Source organism: Podarcis filfolensis (genome assembly GCF_964270895.1).
Source record: "Podarcis filfolensis genome assembly, chromosome: 17".
In the NCBI taxonomy this organism is placed as follows: domain Eukaryota; kingdom Metazoa; phylum Chordata; class Lepidosauria; order Squamata; family Lacertidae; genus Podarcis; species Podarcis filfolensis.
The window spans coordinates 12,689,713-12,708,557 of NC_139621.1; the positions used below are offsets into that span (position 1 = coordinate 12,689,713).

At 47.1% G+C, this 18,845-nt stretch overlaps 1 protein-coding gene and 1 long non-coding RNA gene across 3 annotated transcripts; one reads left to right on the top strand and one right to left on the bottom strand.

Moving 5' to 3' along the window:
• Positions 1-389: 389 nt before the first annotated feature.
• On the bottom strand, positions 390-9,128 carry KCNV2 (potassium voltage-gated channel modifier subfamily V member 2). Its single transcript, XM_083593516.1, has 2 exons — positions 6,999-9,128; positions 390-964 (listed from the first exon to the last, which is right to left on the bottom strand). The coding sequence occupies exons 1-2, from the start codon at positions 8,361-8,363 to the stop codon at positions 683-685; spliced, it is 1,647 nt and encodes a 548-aa protein (XP_083449642.1). The 5' UTR covers positions 8,364-9,128; the 3' UTR covers positions 390-682.
• Positions 6,038-18,343, top strand: LOC310753054. Of its 2 annotated transcripts, XR_014543123.1 has the most exons (3): positions 6,038-6,837; positions 9,124-9,264; positions 17,905-18,343. It is a non-coding gene; the product is annotated as an uncharacterized lncRNA (long non-coding RNA). The 2 variants fall into 2 exon arrangements; XR_014543124.1 differs by lacking the exon at positions 17,905-18,343 and having other exon boundaries at positions 9,124-9,325.
• The last annotated feature ends 502 nt before the right edge of the window (positions 18,344-18,845 follow it).

An 18,845-nucleotide genomic window follows, 5' to 3' on the forward strand; every position in this document is an offset into this window, starting at 1 on the left:
GAAATGGACAGACTCCACCTCCCCACGAACGAACAAGGGTGAAGCAGTGGCAACTCAATGGAGGCTACCAGCACTTGCTTCCTTCTCTCCCCACTGCATTAATACTCAAGTTTCTTACAATGACTTGTTTTTGGTACCTGCGGATCCATTTACAGGACAAAAGGCGCTTGACGCACCCTCAAGACAATAATAAAATTCTGGTACAGGACACAAATATATTCCTACTTGAAAGTCTACTAAATTCTGATTTTGAGGCAACATCCATCATGCTGGCAAATATGTAAATACCCAGAAAAAGCAGCACAATTCTTTGCACATTTACTCAGATGTAGGCCTCATAGGATCAACTGGCTCTTGCTTCCTAGTAATGGTGCTTAGCCTAAGTGGTGGTACAGCATTTGTAGATCAAAGAAACAAGACTGCATTCCTTCTCATTTCCTCAAGCGGATCCTTATTTGGAATCACTCACTGGATCACAATACAATGGATTCCAGAGGCTGCTTGGACACCAGCTGTAACATTTATCAGACAAAATATTAAGAAGGATTATCTTCATTTGCATCTTTTTTTAAAAAGAGAAAGTTATACCCCAGTCAGTCTTTTCCTCCCAGTTAACTTGTGGACAAACCTGAGGGAATCTGTTGGCCTCTCAACTACCAATCCCTCTTTTCCGTCCAAGGTATTAATTGTATCTGTGTCTTGGTAATCGGTTTGGCCTGTTTCCACAGCACTCAGACATTTTCTTCATGGCTCGCCGTGCAAAATCCACTTTGCCCCTGTCTTTGCGTATGGCTGTGTATTCGTACGCTTTCAGCTTGATGTAATAGTCTGAGAATTTGTTGTACAGGACGGAGATGGGCATTCCGTTCAGAATGATCCCGAAAGCGATGCAGAGGAAAGCGAAGAGCCGTCCGAGGTGGGTTTCCGGACACATGTCTCCATATCCAACCGTAGAAATGCTTACCTTGAAAAGCAAACACAAAACAAGGCAGTTACTCAGAACATCCAAGCCACCTTTCTATGCTGAGGACAGAGGGGTCATTTAGAGACTGGTCTCTGAAGGACAGAGGCGGTATTTTTTCCTCCCCATTGCAATGTTGGGCAGGAAAGAGAGATTCCTCTGCAATAGATATGAGAATCTGCCTCTGCTCTTCCCATCCCTGAAGACCAGAGATGGCGTTTGTGCCCATGGGGGGGGGGGATTCTCAAACTGCCACTTCTTCCCAACACAGTGAACTCATGCATGCATAAACTGCACACCATTTAGCTGCCTTTCCCTCCCTTATGTGACAATGATTTCTTTCTATGAATGATGGTGTGTTTGAGCAACTTCTGAGCCACAGCAGTGTCCTCAGTAAAGATGGCCAAGCACGTCAATGTCACTTTCTCATTTCCCCAATCCTAAATTCAGTTCTCTATAGTTATACATCAGTTTGTGAATTTTCCAAACAAACAAACAAAATCCTCATGAAAATTCACCAGCATTTCCCTGCAATTTTCTCGTGTGATACCATTTCATATACAAACTTGCCTAATCTTCATTTGCTTTTTGCAAAGCCATTTTCACTAATATTTTGTATGCCATTTTCACAAATTACTTGGCTGGAGGTTACAGGGAACCAGAAAACCAAGGTGTCAAATCAGCAGCTGACAAGGAGAGATGGGGGGGTGGGAATTGGATTCAGTTCACATTTAAAGGTGAACTCACCAAATGAAAACACAGCTATCCTTCGACATTTGCATTGATTGCAAAATTCAAATCAATGCAAATGTCGAAGGATAGCTGTGTTTTCATTTGGTGAGTTCACCTTTAAATGTGAACTGAATCCAATTCCCACCCCCCCATCTCTCCTTGTCAGCTGCTGATTTGACACCTTGGTTTTCTGGGAAGCAGGCAGTGGCAGCAGGCAGTGGTGGACTGGGCTGGGGGTGACAGGAGCAGGTCCCTCAGACCATTTATTTCCCTTCTCTACCCATCTGTGGTTCTAGGAATGTCTTTCCTGAGTGTCCTTTTCAAGATCTCTTGTTTAGGTTTGGGCCACCGTACCTTGGTCACCTGGGACGTGGGTGGCGCTGTGGGTTAAACCACAGAGCCTAGAACTTCCGATCAGAAGGTTGGCGGTTCGAATCTCCGTGACGGGGTGAGCTCCCATTGCCCGGTCCCTGCTCCCCTGCAAGTAGATAAATAGGTACCGCTCTGGCGGGAAGGTAAACGGCATTTCTGTGCACTGCTCTGGTTCGCCAGAAGTGGCTTAGTCATGCTGGCAACATGACCCAGAAGCTGTACGCCGGCTCCCTTGGCTGATAAAGCGAGATGAGCGCCGCAACCCCAGAGTCGGTCACAACTGGACCTAATGGTCAGGGGTCCCTTTACCTTTACCTTGGTCTATACTGGTTGAAAACTGCAACCAATTCCATGCTGCCATTGAAGTCAATGTTGCTCCATCTGCCTGTTTCAGAATTATGGTGGAGCTTCATTTATTTTATGAGTCATTTGTTTTAAGACATTTATTTGCCACCTTTTGCCAAAAAGGCCACAGGGCAATTCACATAGGAATGTAATAAACAACAAGGCGGTCACCTTTTGTTTCTCCCAGGTCTCTCATTCATGAAAAATGACAGGGCAGCAGCGCCTCCTTCCCGTAATATAATAATAATAATTTATTATTTATACCCCGCCATTCTGGCTGGGTTTCCCCAGCCACTCTGGGCGGCTCCCAATCAAGTGTTAAAAACAATACAGCATTAAATATTAAAAACTTCCCTAAACAGAGCTGCCTTCAGATGTCTTTTAAAGAGAAGATAGCTGCTTATTTCCTTCACATCTGAAGGGAGGGTGTTCCACAGGGTGGGCGCCACTACCGAGAAGGCCCTCTGCCTGGTTCCCTGTAACCTCACTTCTCGCAATGAGGGAACCACCAGAAGGCCCTCAGCGCTGGATCTCGTGTCCGGGCTGAACGATGGGGGTGGAGACGCTCCTTCAGATATACTGGACTGAGGCCGTTTAGGGCTTTAAAGATCAGCACCAACACTTTGAATTGTGCTTGAAAACGTACTGGGAGCCAATGCAGATCTCTCAGGACTGGTGTTATGTGGTCCCGGTGGCCACTCCCAGTCACCGTATCCAGGCTGTCAAGGTTCTTGGTTCTGCTGTCTCCCTAAGTACGCGTTGGCCTCTCCCCCTCTGCTCTACCTATCTTCAGGAACGCTTGCCAGGAAGGCGGCTTCTCCTGTTGATACTCCTGCAACTTGGAGAAGGAATGTTTGCAGGGTGGACAGGGGGTTGGTGAGGGAAGAGGAGGCCAGAACGAAACAAGGAGCTGAATTTCCCCCCCCTGTTTTCAGGGACCCTTAAAGCTGCAAGAGATGGGGGAAAGCAGAGATGGGTGGATGGTGGTGGAAGAGTCGAGGGTTGGGAACCCGGCACCGACCTGTTTTGTCCGAAGAATGGCGTCTCACTTTGCATTTGTCTTTCTGCTGACCTTATCCTGCAATCGTTATTGTAGCCCATGCCAAGGTATTATAGGGATGTTGAGAAAACAGTGAAAGAAATGGCTCCAGACGGAATGTGCATTGGGCTCTCCTTCCCTTTTTAGTGCCTTGGCTTCTGTCTGGCAGCATCCAGTGCAATATTCACTGGAAAGGCAGCCATGCACTGAGGAGGGCATTTTCCTCTTTCCCCCCAAAGAAAAAAGGAGCCTGATGTTTCAGATGAGTGAAACGTCCTGCTCCCTCCCTGAGCCTGCAGCAAGCGAGCTTATTGTCGGATGCACCTGGCGCATTTGATGGTCTAAAAGGGATTAGTTTTGTGGCCTGATGGAAATTAACTCACTGGAATTGAATGTTAATGCAGGAGGGAGATCTCCGAAAATAAACAGCCAGATGAGAGAGCCAGGAGTCCTGGTGGGGAATTTTTCACGTGTGTTTCTTTATGCCTTGGTGGGATGAGGATCGGATGAAGGATAGGCATCAACTCTGTGGGGCCCTGGTCCCTTTGCCCCCAATAAAATATTTTTGGGGGTTGGACCCCAATATTTTCTGCAAGTTGGTGCCTCCCTCCCCAGCCACTTCCCCCCACTTGGGCACTGCCCTCTTTTTCCAGCTTGTCTCCCGGCTTTTGGCACCTGCTTTGGTCCTCCTCACCTTGACTGGGCCAGGTGAAAAATACACACAGAGAACTAGGTGCTGCTGTGGTCTACAGGTGTCTGCAGCTGTGCAGGATTCAAGCATGGGGTAGGGGCATCTGCTCCACTGTTGGAGCATGGGGAAGACGGAGGAGAGTGGGATTTGGAGTTTGGGAGGGTTCGTTATGTCACCAGCCACCAGCCCAGACCAACCACCAGGATGAGAAGATGGGTTTAGATAGACATTCCCACAACCAGTGCTTTTTTCTGGGGCTTCTCTAGGACATGCAACGCCGGCCCTTTTTTTCCTAGAGGAAAAGCTCTGCCTGCAGCCTCATGCTGGAGCTGTTCCCATTGCTGGTGTTCATTGGTCACACCCACAACATTCATTTGAAACACTTCTACCACTTTCAGAGTGCTGCCTCCCCACAAAGAACCCCGGGAACAGTTATAGGTGCTGGAATCACAGTTCTAAGAGGGCATCTCCTGCCAGCTCTCAGCTCCCCTGATTCTTTGGGGGAAGCCTTGACTGTTAAAGTGGTGCAAGAGTGCTTTCAATGTATGCGGTGGTTGCAAGTTACCGTGTGATTGTCATTTTTCTTCCCAGAACAATACCTGCTAAGCCAGGGGTGGGAAACCTTTGACCTCCAAGCAGGCCACTCCCTTTAGAACAGTGGCCCTCCCGATGTTGCAGGACTTGAGGGTTCATTTGTGGAAACAATATACTTCTTTCTAGATTAATCACAATTGCCTAAAATGAAAATACTTAGCAGCTAATGGTTGACCATTTTCATAATCACACACTCTCTCTCATCTATCTATCATCATCTATCTACCATCTATCTATCATCTATATCTATCATCTATATCTATCTCTCATCTATCTAGTGTGGTGTAGTGGTTAAGAGCGGTAGACTCGTAATCTGGGGAACCGGGTTCGCGTCTCCGCTCCTCCACATGCAGCTGTTGGGTGACCTTGGGCTAGTCACACTTCTTTGAAGTCTCTCAGCCCCACTCACCTCACAGAGTGTTTGTTGTGGGGGAGGAAGGGAAAGGAGAATGTTAGCCGCTTTGAGACTCCTTAGGGTAGTGATAAAGCGGGATATCAAATCCAGACTCCTCCTCCTCCTCCTCCTCCTCTTCTTCTTCTTTCATCTCTCTCTCTCTCTCTCATCTATCTATATCTATCTATCATCTATCATCTATCATCTATCTATCTATCATCTATATATCTATCATCTATCTATCTATCTATATCTATCTATCTATCATCTATCATCTATCATCTATCATCTATCATCTATCATCTATCATCTATCATCTATCATCTATCTATCTATCTATCATCTATCTATCCCCACACACCATATATATTAGCCTCAAAGGGGAAGGGTTATCAGAAGAGCTTTCCAGCTAAGCTCTAACATGCTTTCATAAATTGGCAGGATGAAATTTATATTCTATAGCTTCTCTTGTTTCTGTAGCACTTCTAGTTTCTGCTCACAAGTCTGTTTACACAATCTGCTGTCCAAAGTTAACACCCCCTGAACCTGCTCCAAACTTGGATTTATTTACCTATCCAAAGGGGTCAATCAAGGTCACGTCACACAAGATGAATTTGATCGCAGGAGATGTTTGTGCTGCTGAAAACTATACGAATCCCATGCACCATCTTTCACACGTGCCAGCATTTTGCCATATGCAGGGAAGTTCCCATGGGAAGAATGTGGACACAGACACAAGGAACAGGGTTTTTTTTGTTTTAGTGAAGTGATCGCCTTGTTGCCTTCACATTTGATTAGTGCTGGTGACTCAGCAAAGACTTTGGACCCCAAAGCAATATGGAAAATCCGAAAACTCAGGGGGTAGAGCTCTGTATGCAGCTTGGCACTAGCTACCCGCCAGTGTAGTCAACCCTGAGCTCGATGTCCCAGTCAATGGAAGGCTTTGTTCCTGTGCTCTTATTGCTGAACTATTTGCAGGATGAGCCTCTGTCCTTGGGCTACTAAGACCTCCTGATTCCTCCAGCTGCGCTAGAAGGAATGTCCATTTCCCCATCCCTGGTGGCTTAGGATGCATTTCAACCTATAAATTATAAGCTCCGTATTGCATTACAAGCAACTGAGCCAGAGGGTCTTCCCGTTTTGTTATTTTTGTCTGCGGCTGGCTCAGTGCAAATGCAATTTTTAAAAAAATCATTTTGGGCTGTGTTGTAGCTGCGATCACCAGCTGTCTGGAAAGCCTTGTGACGGTCAGCTGCTCTTATTTTCCTATCTCGAAATTGTTCATCCACAGGCACATTTGGAAACGAAACAAAACTTCTGTAGGGACAGATTCCCAGCCTCACCTTTTCCCCAGATTCCCAGCCTCATCTTTTTAACTGCTAATATGTGCCCCCTTTTGATTGCATTGCTAAACCACTGAGCAGAGCTGCTTTTGTAAACTCACTTTGGAAGGAATGTGAAACCACCCCCGCAGCCTCCCTTATGTATCTGCTACAAAAATACCAGCAGCAAGCTGTCAAGTAGGCACAGATAAGTCACGGCAAAGTTAAGGCCAGGCAGACATGTGCTTGCCCTTCTCGTTTCCTTCTTCCCCTTTCTCAGCGAGAAGCAGCACAAAGTTTGTGGCACAGCCGCAAAGAGCTCTCTGGTTCAAGCTTAGCTGCACTGATTTTAGCCTGATCTACTATAGGAAAGCATCCAGCTGATGGGTGTGTGTGCATGCATGCATATTCTGTAAAGTCAACACTCTGAACAGATGTTTGGAAAGCCAGGCATAGTGGGGGGGGGGGACCCGGCCGCTTCCAAAACAGGCACGCTTGCAAGCGAGGGGGGGGGGGAACGAGCATCACATTGCCAGGGAGGTACTTACGGCAGCCCACCACCAGGCATGGGGGATGCTGGTGAAGTTTGTGCTGGAGACATCGTGTTCCACGGTGTAGACCATGGCGGAGAAGGCAAAGATCCCCAGCGCAATGAAGAGCAGGAGGCAGCCCACCTCCTGGTAGCACTGGCGCAGCGTGAAGCCGAATGCGCGCAGGCCCGTCGAATGGCGGGCCAGCTTCAGGATACGGAAAATGCGCATGAGGCGCATGATGCGCAAGACCTGTCCCACCTTCCCCACCCGCCCCACTTTCTCTATGTCATTTTCGTGCTGGGAGCCTTGCCCCCGAGGCTGGTCCTCGTCCACGAAGCGCTCCAGGAGGAGCTGGAGGTACAGGGGCAGGATGGCGATGAGGTCCACGGCATTGAGGGCACTGCTGACGAAGCAGCGGATGTCCGGGGTGGAGACCAGCCGCAGTACGTACTCCAGGGTGAAGAAGGCGATGCAGAAGGTCTCCACGTGCTCCAGCAAGGGCCTCCTCTCCTGGGTGGCCTTGTCTCTGTGCTGCATCTCCTCCACCGTGTTGAGAGCCAGCGCCACCACTGAGATGAGCACGAAGAAGCTGGAGGCCACCCCCATGGCTTTGGCCGTGGTGGAGGAGAAGGGCTTCTCCATGAGGTTCCACAGGCGCCAGCGATGCTCGGCATAGCGCATGTGCCGGAAGAGGTGCTCACTTTCCTGCACGGCCGCCTGGGCCCGCAGCTCCCGCTGCACCTTGAGCTGCTCGTTCAGCTCGTCCCGCCTCTCCTCGAAGCAGATGCGGCAGCAGCGGGGCGTGTACTTGAGGCGGACCCCCCAGTAGCTCAGCTCCTCCAGGAAGCTGCAGGGACACAGCTCGTCCCGCACCCGCAGCACCCCGGAGGCGTAGAAGTTGTAGACCAGCTGGAAGACGGCCGGGTCCCGGTCAAAGAAGTACTCGTCTCCCTGAGCCGCGTAGTCATCGCAGAGGCCCAGCTGGCGCCAGCGGTCGGTGGAAGTGGCCAAGCGGCCCAGGCGGGTGGTGGGGTAGATGGCCACTGCCTGGTACGTTAGGCGGTAGCTTTGCCCGCCCACGTTGATGTTGAGGACGGAGGACGACGTGGTGGCTCCAGCTGGGAAGGCTGGGCTGAAGGGAAACATCGAGGGGAGCCCCTTCTCCTCTTCCTCGCCCTCTTCCTCCTCGTCCTCCAAGCAGGAGTAGCTGCTCTCAACTTCCTGGGCCAGCTGCAATGGGGATCCCCAGTCAGAAGCACCAAAGCCCCCAGTCCCCCCAGTTTCGTTGCTTCCCACAGTTGCATCCCAGGTGGCCCCCGGGCGAGATTCAGTTTTATAGTCCGAGATCAGAGGCTGCTTTCTTTGCTTAAGGTTCCACATGCTTCCCCTTAGCGTTCGGTGGTGGGTGCGAAGCTTCTTCTGGTTGCCTTCTCCTTCCTGCCCGGAGCATCTGCCGCCGGAGCCGTTTTACGTTTCTTTTCCGACCGACCAGCAGCTCCAGTTGTTGCAAAAACTCAGTGTGGGATCCAGGCACATGGGGACTGCTGTTGACCGCTTTAATCTTGCTGACAGGGAAGATCTGAGTGCTTAGAGAAGGGGATTTAAAGGCTATTATCCTGTTTCAGCCTCCGCTCCCTCTATCTGTGACGTGAATGATTATGGATCCAGAAATCTGTGGATAATCAGTCGAAAAATAATAATAAGTGTAGCAGAGTCATTACTGCTAATAAAAATAAAATCAAAGGGCTTCTATTTGTGTCACCTCAGCACATACTCAGAAAAGACTTTCCTATGAAGGAGCAACAATGGATATTTTTTGGAATTATCCAAGAGACTTTCATCTCATCCCCGATTTCTTGTCTTCTTCTTCTTCTTCTTCTTCTTCTTCTTCTTCTTCTTCTTCTTCTTCTTCTTCTTTTTCTGTATATCAACTGCTCTTAGAGCTGTTCCTTATGTTTACAGCCCATTTTACAGGCAGAAAAACCAACACTTAAATTTGCTGGGATTCCTGAGAGTCAATGCAAGTGTTAATGTCAAATATTATGTAAAACAAGGGTAGCAAGCATTGCTGCGCATAAATTGACATTGACTGCAGAACTCGGCAACTGCAAAATGCCAGCTTTCATTCTTTTGTTTTTAGATCAGGTTTTTAGACGTCAAGGCTATGAAGAAAAGACTTGAAGTTGACAGCGATTTGACAACGCCTGGTCAAATCTCAGAGGCCAGAGGCCGACGATCCAGAATTTCCAGTGTCAGATTCATCAGGTGGAGCTGCAGAAAGGTAGCTCTTTTCTCACGGCTTTGACTTGCAAAAGGGTGAATAAATTATGCAAAGCATGTCATTATATGCATCCTTGCTTAATTATAAAGGATTACAATTCCGCTTCTTGGAATTTGGATTAACTTGCTTCTGAATTTCCAGGGTGTGTGTCTGTTTGTGGGCTGAGGAGAGAGTGCTCTGATTATCATCCAGCCCCTTGTGTGTACCTAACGGAGCTTAAAGATGAACTTGCCCACCTGGAGAAAACACCTCAAGGTGAAGCATCCGAAGTGGCAGGCGAGCATCGTGCACAAGGGAAGGGCCAGAACTCAGTGGACAGAGAACACACTCTGAACGCACAAGGTCCCAGGGTCAATTCCTGGCATCTCCTGATCCGGTTGGGAAAAGACTCTTGCTTGAAACCCTGGAGAGATGCTGTCAGCCAGAGCTGGAAGTATGGAGCTCAATGAACCAACAGCCTGACTCAGTATATGGCAGCTAGGGGGTGGGGATTTATCATATTTTTTGCTCTATAAGACGCACCAGACCACAAGATGCACCTAGTTTTTGGAGGAGGAAAACAAGAAAAAAAAAATTCTGAATCTCAGAAGCCAGAACAGCAAGAGGGATCACTGCGCAGTGAAAGCAGCAATCCCTCTTGCTCTTCTGGCTTCTGGGATAGCTGCGCAGCCTGCATTCACTCCATAAGACGCACACACATCCCCCCTTACTTTTTAGGAGGGAAAAAGTGAGTCTTATAGAGCAAAAAATACGGTAATTTGGGTTTCATTTACAGGTGAGCTTGCCAGATTTTCACGTTCTGAAGCAGTTACATGAGCAGACATTTTTTGAAATCTGCAATGCAGTGTTCTACCCAAGGAATCTCACAAAATTCCATACGCTGGGGCAGATTGTGCATAAAAATCCATATATTAGTGAGAGTAAATACAAAAATGCATTATTTTTACCCTGTATTCTATTCTGTGAACTGCCCTGAAATCTTTTGATGAAGGGCGGTATATAAATTTAATAAATATTTTTTTTAAAAAAAAGAAATTGCTTTGCAAACATGTGCATTAAGCAAAATTGCAGACAACGTTGCGTTATAGAAGGAGAAATTTGCATGAAGAATTTTCACGAGGATTTGATTTTTTTGATTTTTTGATTATTATTTTTGCAAACTGATGTGGCAATGTGGAGAAGTGAATTTATGATTGGGAAAGGTTGCTCTACACTAACTAGCAGAGCCTCTCCAAAGTCTCAGGTGAGAAGCCCTGGCAGTGTTGCCTCTGGGGATCCATTTCGGTGGAGATCTCGGTTAGCGAAAGTCCTGGTACTAGTGACATGAGTCTGTTCTGCTGAGCTCTGGCTCAGGGGGAATTCTGTGTCAAAACTTGTATGCCATATTCTATTGAAGATATGCTGCTTGCAGTAGCAGAGTGTGTCATAGCATTACTGTATTTTTTGCTCTGTAAGACGCACCAGACCACAAGACGCACTTAGTTTTTGGAGGAGGAAAACAAGAAAAAAAATATTCTGAATCTCAGAAGCCAGAACAGCAAGAGGGATCGCTGCACAGTGAAAGCAGCAATCCCTCTTGCTGTTCTGGCTTCTGGGATAGCTGCGCAGCCTGCATTCGCTCCATAAGACGCACACACATTTCCCCTTACTTTTTAGGAGGGAAAAAGTGAGTCTTATAGAGCAAAAAATACGGTAAGCTGGAAGGGAATTTTCTCCCACCCCATTGCTTTTGATGGAAAACTATATTTGTGCACGAGGACTTAGTGTGGATGGCAGGCTTTTCTCCTGCTCCCCCCTCACTCTGACACAGCTGCTTTGTGGAGACTGGGCTCCCTGGCAGCTTAAATCAGATGTGGGTTGGACTGAATGTCAAATATTTACTGGCACAATTCCCCAAATGCTTGCCATGAACAAACAACCTGGAACTCTGTAATATTTGATCATGCAAGTGCCCTTTTGTTTGGTGGCTATCTTCTCTCTGTTTGGGGCAGTTCTTGTTGAATTGTTCATCGCAAAGAGTCTGCATGGTTTTTGTTGCCCTGCTCAGATTTTAAAAGGCTCCTGGGTGTGTTTGTTTGGTTTTTGCAGTGGGGCTGGGTGGGGAGGCATTGAATTTCCATGTGGCTCTTTGCCCCAGAGAGATGCTCTAGATAGCAATGCATTGTGGGGAGATTTATGGGTGATGTTTTCCTGCCCCCTTGGCTTTGTTGTGGGTAGTATACATAGGGAAGCGTTATTCAAATAAAGCAACCGTGATTTGGTAATGGAAATAATTCAAGAAGCTGCGCACTGGCCTAGTGAATAGTTATGGGGCATCAGAAACTAAAGCACTGCTAAGCAGCTTTGATCAGCCCCTCGGACCTCTGGAAGCCCCATCTATCAGCAAGATGTGGGGGAATGGAAAGAAGAAATCCCATAAGATCCATGTGGACAGAACCAGAAGTGTCAAGGGGGGCCACTAGGTGGCGCATTGGAAGATGGCTGACAATAACATCTCTCCGACCCACACGAGGTAATTTGGAGGCTATGATGGGGGTAATTAGCCTCCTTAACCCCCCAGGATTGTGGGGGGGGATGGCCCTTGCCTGCTGTGCCCTATACCACCCCCGAATTTGTGGGGGTGGGGGCACTAGGCACAAAGCCTTCCTGTGGGATTCCGGCACTCCTGGACGCCGTCCCTGATTCGCGCCGCTAGTTGCAAGCATCTTCAAAAGAAACAATTTGGACGAGATAAATTGCACATGCTTCAAGGAAAAAGGGGAGTAAAGACTGCTGACAGAAGAGATCTCTGATAACAAGACAAGAATAAAATATGAGAAGATACGTCAAGATACGGTATGACTGAGGGGGGAGGGGGGAAAAAACCTGCCTTCCTTTTTCTTATGTGATTTAACAAGAATCCCCTCCCCTAATGAGTCAGAAACTAAGGACTTAAGCTGTGGATTTAAGGCTGTGTGGAGATAAACTTTCGAACCAAAGCAATGTTTCAAGATGAAGCTGGAAAGCTAAGAGTTTTGGAATGACGCAGTTAAAAATGCCGTCGCCATTTTGGGAGGCATTGTTGGAGCTCTTGGGTCTGGGAGGAGAAAGAGAGAAATAGAGTTGTTTACATATCGTGGATCAACTTCTCGGTGGGACTTAAGAGCGACAAATGCCAAATTTATGATGGAAAGAGCGATGTTATCTACGAAGGAGATATATGGAAACCATCTGGACTTAGTGGAGGAACGGGAAATCCACACAGGATTATTATTTTGCTTATCGGTTTAAGGAGACTAACAGAAGAGATCGTAAAGGAAAAATAGAAATTATATGAACAAGATATGATGTGGAAACACCAAGATAAGACTGGATAGAATTATGAATTTTGTTTGGGCTGATTGGGACTGATTTGGACATTAACGCAGTAATAAGAAGATGATCTGAATCCCCCTTTGGATCTTGAAGTATGGGTTCCCCCAACAAAATTTAAAAATTTGGCTTTGTAATTTGGAATTTATGTGATGTGATTTAATTTGATGTGATTGGCCAGTTAATAAAAATTATTTTTTTAAAAAAAGAACCAGAAGTGTCAAGAGGATGAGGAGGGAAGGAATTATTTGACAGTTTAGGTTTCTTCCCCCAACCCCCAAAAAGGCTTGCAATGAAAGCTCAGCTGAGCTGAGGGCAGTTCTCCCATTGCTCGTTTCATGCGCCGTGATGCTCCCTGCTATTTCCCCTCTCTTTCAAACGTCACACAAACCCCTTCTGGGATAAATATGCTTTCTTACATTTGCTTTGGGGAGGGCAGTTTTCCTCCAGGCTGGACACAAGCCTATAAAATGAATGTGTTGATTTGATCTCTTGGGTCACACTGAAAGCTGGCCTGTTAGATTTGCACCAAAGAGAGTGAATCTTCCGTGATTCAAAGGGCACATTCACAGCATACATGGAAAGCACACTCGTTCCCTCCAAAGATTCCTGGAAAACAGTTTGTTAAGGCAGCTGGAAATTGTAGCTCTGCAAGGGGAAAACTACAGTTCCCAAGATTCTTTGGGGGAAGTGATGAGCTTCAAACGCATAGTGGGAATGACCTAAGATCCTAGGCTCAACTGCAGGCTTTGGGGAGTAAGATGGGGTGTCCCTCACCTTTATTTATCAGTTTTATTATCTTGCTATTTTATCTGGTGCTGAATTATTCTGTTTGTTTTCTTGCTACGCTGCCAGGCTGAATGATTTAGTTGCTGTGGCTGATGTTTTTAACTGATGTTTCATGGCCTTACCAGCAAACTTGCTGGGAAAATCTGAAGCCTCAAATATTGGTAAATACCTTCTGGAGGATAGGTCAAATGATATTACACTGACTATGGCAAAGTTTATTTCGGAGGTCGCAAGAAACAGACCATCACACTCTAGACATAACAAAATGACTACCTCACTCTCTTTTGCCTGTTGTTTGGTTGTTTTAACTGTATTTTGTTTCGAAATTGTTTTGTGGGTCTATGGACCGCAATAAAGATATTTGATTTGAATTTAAAAATAATATTGCAAACTGATGTGGAAATGTGATGAATTGAATTGAAGGCTAGGAAAATGAAGAAGCCGAGAGAAGCCTGAACTGACAGATTCACTTGTCCCTCATGACTGCCTCTTCCCAGCAAAGTTTTTGTGCTTTTAGCTGCTGCCCAGCAAGGAGAAAGACAACAAACAAAGCTCTTTTGAGTGTGGCAATGCAGGGATGGGAAAGCTCTGCCTGTTAAAAAGGTAAAGGGACCCCTGACCATTAGGTCCAGTCGTGGCCGACTCTGGGGTGGCAACGCTCATCTCGCTTTACTGGCCGAGGGAGCTGGCGTACAGCTTCCAGGTCATGTGGCCAGCATGACTAAGCCGCTTCTGGTGAACCAGAGCAGTGCACGGAAACGCCGTTTACCTTCCCGCCAGAGCGGTACCTATTTATCTACTTGCACTTTGATGTGCTTTCAAACTGCTAGGTTGGCAGGAGTTGGGACCGAGCAACGGGAGCTCACCCCGTCACGGGGATTCGAACCACCAACCTTCAGATCAGCAAGTCCTAGGCTCTGTGGTTTAACCCACAGCACCACCTGCGTCCTGCCTGTTACTCACTATCTAAAGACAAGGAGTTCCTCTGGAAAGTGGCAACTTCTCTGTTAAGTGTTGCATAAGGCAATAGACCAATGCCCAACACACTTGTCTTTGCCCTGAAGAGTTTTAAATGAGCTCCGCCAGGGAGCCAGACAATCCATCATTCTCTGCATGAAGGCTTGTTATCTACATGGTGATGGCAAATACAAGGTCCACCAATCAGGACACAGAGCCAGCAAACACTTGTGAGCAGGTGCTAAAGAAGCCAGGGGAAAAATATATACATTGCTTTCTCTGAGTTAAGGCTTGGGGCAAATGGGATATCCCCCTACTGCCACTCAGCTGAGAAACAGGATTAGCTTATATCAGTGCAAGAGGACGATAAACTGAACTGCAAATGTCAGTGCGTGTTCCCACAGAGCAGATTCCTCCATTTTAAAAGAGGGATATTTGAAAATGTCAGGTAGATCTGAAGGTGTAAAAAAAGCCAAATAAATAAAAACTGAAGATTTAAAATGTCAGAATTGAGAAAGTTCTAACTTCTATGCAGCTGAAAATGCCAGGAAGAATTCTCTAATTTTCTTGCGTGCTTTGAGTTGCTAGATCACACACTGGTCCCTTTTGATTCCAGCAAAGATAAAGCTCTTCATTTCAGCAGTTCCAAACATTCTGGGGTGTTTCGGGGTTTGTAAACAATATGAAAACAGTGACATAGCACTGTCGTTCCAAGGGACCCTGTGGGGTAGTGATCTGGGTGCAGGCCAAAGTTTGGGGGAGACCAAGATTCAAATCCTCCCTCAGCCTGACCTACCTTGCACGGTTGTTTTGAGGATAGAATCCGGAGGCACCAGGTTTCCTGCCTCGAGTTCCCTAATCCCTGCCCTTTGGCCGGACTTCCTGGGGTTGAGAATAGCTGAAGCTCAGCAACATTTGGAGGGCCAAAGTTTCCTCACACTTGGCTCCAAAAATGTGCATTTGTGTGGGAGGAAGAATGACTCCATTTAATCTAAGGGTGTGCACCGAGAGACTTTCTTGTTTCTGCATTCGTTGTCCAAGCTGTACTCTAGAAAATACAGCTTTGCTCTCTTTTTCCTACCACCAGGGGGAGGCTGACGGTGCGAAATGCAAAACAGGCAAAGCAGAGCTGTGGTCTCTGTCCCACATGCGGCTTGTCATAGTTCTGTGTGCAGCCATCAACTCTAAAATTTGACACGGGGGAAACAGCAGAAGAGACAGAGGCAGAGAGGAACCTTGTGCTTCTTTCCTTCTCGAATCCTTAGGCTGAGTCACAGAAGCAGAGCCTGGGTGCCCAGTTGGTATCCTCAAGGTGATGCTGGACTCCAGCTCCAATGATGATGATGATGAAATTAAATAATAATAATAATAATAATAATAATAATAATAATAATAATAATAATTTGTTATTTATACCCCGCCCATCTGGCTGGGTTTCCCCAGCCACTCTGGGAGGCTCTCAACAGAATATTAAAATCACAATAAAAGATCAAACATTTAAGATCAAACCCTAAACAAGGCTGCCTTCAGATGTCTTCTAAAAGTCAGATAGTTGTTTATCTCCTTGCCATCTGATGGGAGGGCATTCCACAGGGCAGGCGCCACCACCGAGAAGGCCCTCTGTCTGGTTCCCTGTAACCTCACTTCTCACAATGAGGGAACCGCCAGAAGGCCCTCGGTGGTGGATCTCGTGTCCGGGCTGAACAATGGGGGTGGAGACGCTCCTTCAGGTATACAGGACCGAGGCTGTTTAGGGCTTTAAAGGTCAGCACCAACACTGAATTGTGCTCGGAAACATACTGGGAGCCAATGTAGGTCTTTCAAGACCGGTGTTATGTGGTCTCGGCAGCCACTCCCAGTCACCAGTCTAGCTGCCACATTCTGGATTAGTTGCAGTTTCTGGGTCACCTTCAAAGGCAGCCCCACGTAGAGCGCATGGCAGTAGTCCAAGAGAGAGATAACTAGAGCATGCACCACTCTGGCCAGACAGTCTGCGGGCAGGGAGGGTCTCAGCCTGCGTATCAGATGGAGCTGGTAGACAGCTGCCCTGGACACAGAACTGACCTGGGCCTCCATGGACAGCTGTGAGTCCAAAATGACTCACAGGCTGCTCACCTGGTCCTTCAGGGGCACAGTTGTCCCAGGGAGTCCTCCACACCTCCTAGCCACTGCTGGGAAGCCCAATGGTCAGGGATGGTGGTAGGCACAGGACAGCAACATCTGTAGCGCAGAACACTGGCTGCTTCCGGAATCAGAGCATGGGCACAAAGGGGGTCGAGTCCAAGGTTTCGGGGAAAGGGTGGGGTTTGGAGAAGGACTGGAAGGGCGTGAGAGAGAGGGCAGGCCTCCGAGCAGGCACTTCAAGCCCACGTTAGGAAGAAAGGGCAATGAATCTGAGAGAACAAGCGACTGTCAAACAGTGGAGAACAGACATCAAGAGAGAGATGTTCATGAGGAAAAGTGTAAGGGAAGCAGAAAGACCATTGAGGAGAATGAAGGTAAGCAGCACAGCAAAGTGGGAGCTTGGAAGATCTCCAGAGATCACGTCTACAGGGGGCTCCTTGTACTAAGAGACTCAGCAGAGCAGCATCCCAGGAGATACAAGGGCCTCCTGCTGAAAGGGGAAACCAGCATATAAAACCAGGGCCGGATTGAGGTTTGATGAGGCCCTCAGCAGCTCCTGAAGGTAATGGGGCCCTTTATAGCCAGTGTGGTGTAGTGGTTAAGAGTGGTAGATTCGTAATCTGGGGAATCGGGTTCACATCTCCACTCCTCCACATGCAGCTGCTGGGTGACCTTGGGCTAGTCACACATCTCTCACTCACCTCACAGAGTGTTTTTTGTGGGGGAGGAAGGGAAAGGAGAATGTTAGCCGCTTTGAGACTCCTTCGGGTAGTGATAAAGTGGGATATCAAATCCAAACTCTTCTTCTTCTTCTTTATATGTCCAGCTGTCCTTTGTCAACAACAAATTGTCACTGTTTTTGTGTGATGAATACAACTGTATGGTAATTTATGGACCTAATAGGTCCATACACAACACAAAAAACTGCTGCTGTATGTAGCTTTTATTTTATTTGTTTTTTTATCCTTTATTTTGGAAATATACATCCAGTTTTTCCCCCCTTTAATTTTTTGGGGGGGCCCCCAAGAGAGTGGGGCCCTAAGCTAGAGCTTGTTTAGCTTATACATAAATCTGGCACTGTATAAAACCTGTTCTCAACATTATTATCAGCAGGAAAACTATGCTCTGTTTGCAAATCCCTTTAACAGCCGAAACTCCCACCATGGTGTTCATGGGAGTTTGTCAGCCTGCACTTTCGACAGGTTTTTGGCATTATCATTCAGACTTCGCTTGAACACCCTGTGCTGCTTATCTGATTTTCAGGCTAGACCACAGCATTGTTCTGAGACGTTCCCTGTCGGATTCGCCATGCCTCTGCGCTCATGGCACGGCCAAAGAAAAAGGGCTGGGCTGGGGAGACGCTTAAGCTGAACTGGTTCTTTTTTTGCCGAAATTCCATTCATACTTCCATTTCTGCAGACGTTGACTTGGGCACTGATAGCCTGCCTTGCTGTGATGAAATCGAACTCGTGGCAGCTTACACATAAATTATAAAGCACAAGAGTGAGAAGCAAATCTTGCATAATGAACAGCAATAAAGACAGCAGCACAAAGCACCAATTTGCAGAGAGGCAAACGTGTGTTGTGGATTCACATAGCCCTTTTGGAGGGGTTCTTTCTGGTCCTCTACATTATTTTGAAATAGCCTGCATTGGATCCGGGCTGTATCCAAAGTTAGTCCTACTCAGAGAAGACGCATGGAAAGTAAGGAATGTGGGGACTTGAGATCCATGAATTTCAGTGGGTCTACTGTGATAGGAATTTTGAGGTCTTAGATATATGGTAATGTTCATAAGTGTACCAACCAAACGCGTACATAGATCAGCACAGGAAGACCGACCTGGAACCATCTTTGATTCCCAAACTGACCAAATGTTTTCTCTGCAAGGTCAAAGAAAAATGGAAAAGCCTCCCCATCGTCTTTTCCTTCACAAATCCTGTCTTAAGGGTATGTCTTTGTTTGAATAGGGTGTGAGCCTGTGACATGGCCCAGGAACTAAGTATTTATCATTACAAAAGACTGGCCATGCCATAGCTGTCAAGTGTCCCTTATTTGAAGGGACAGTCCCTTATTCCAGCGCCATGTCCCGCTGCTGTCCCTTATTGATGGATGTCCCTTAAATGTCCCTTAAATGATGTCCCTTAAATTTCAAAGGAAGCAGCTCCTCTCCCTCCCTCCCGGCCGGCCAGGGAGGAGGGAGGCTCCAACTGTGTTGCTTGGCTGTGTTGCTCACCCAATAAGAAGTTTAAGAACGACTGGGGGGTGGAGCTTGCATGCCTTGTTTGTGGCTAGTTAATGCAAGCTGAGGGGTTTTTTGAATGCTGGACGCCATTTTGTTGCACGTGCTGCTGCAAACTTT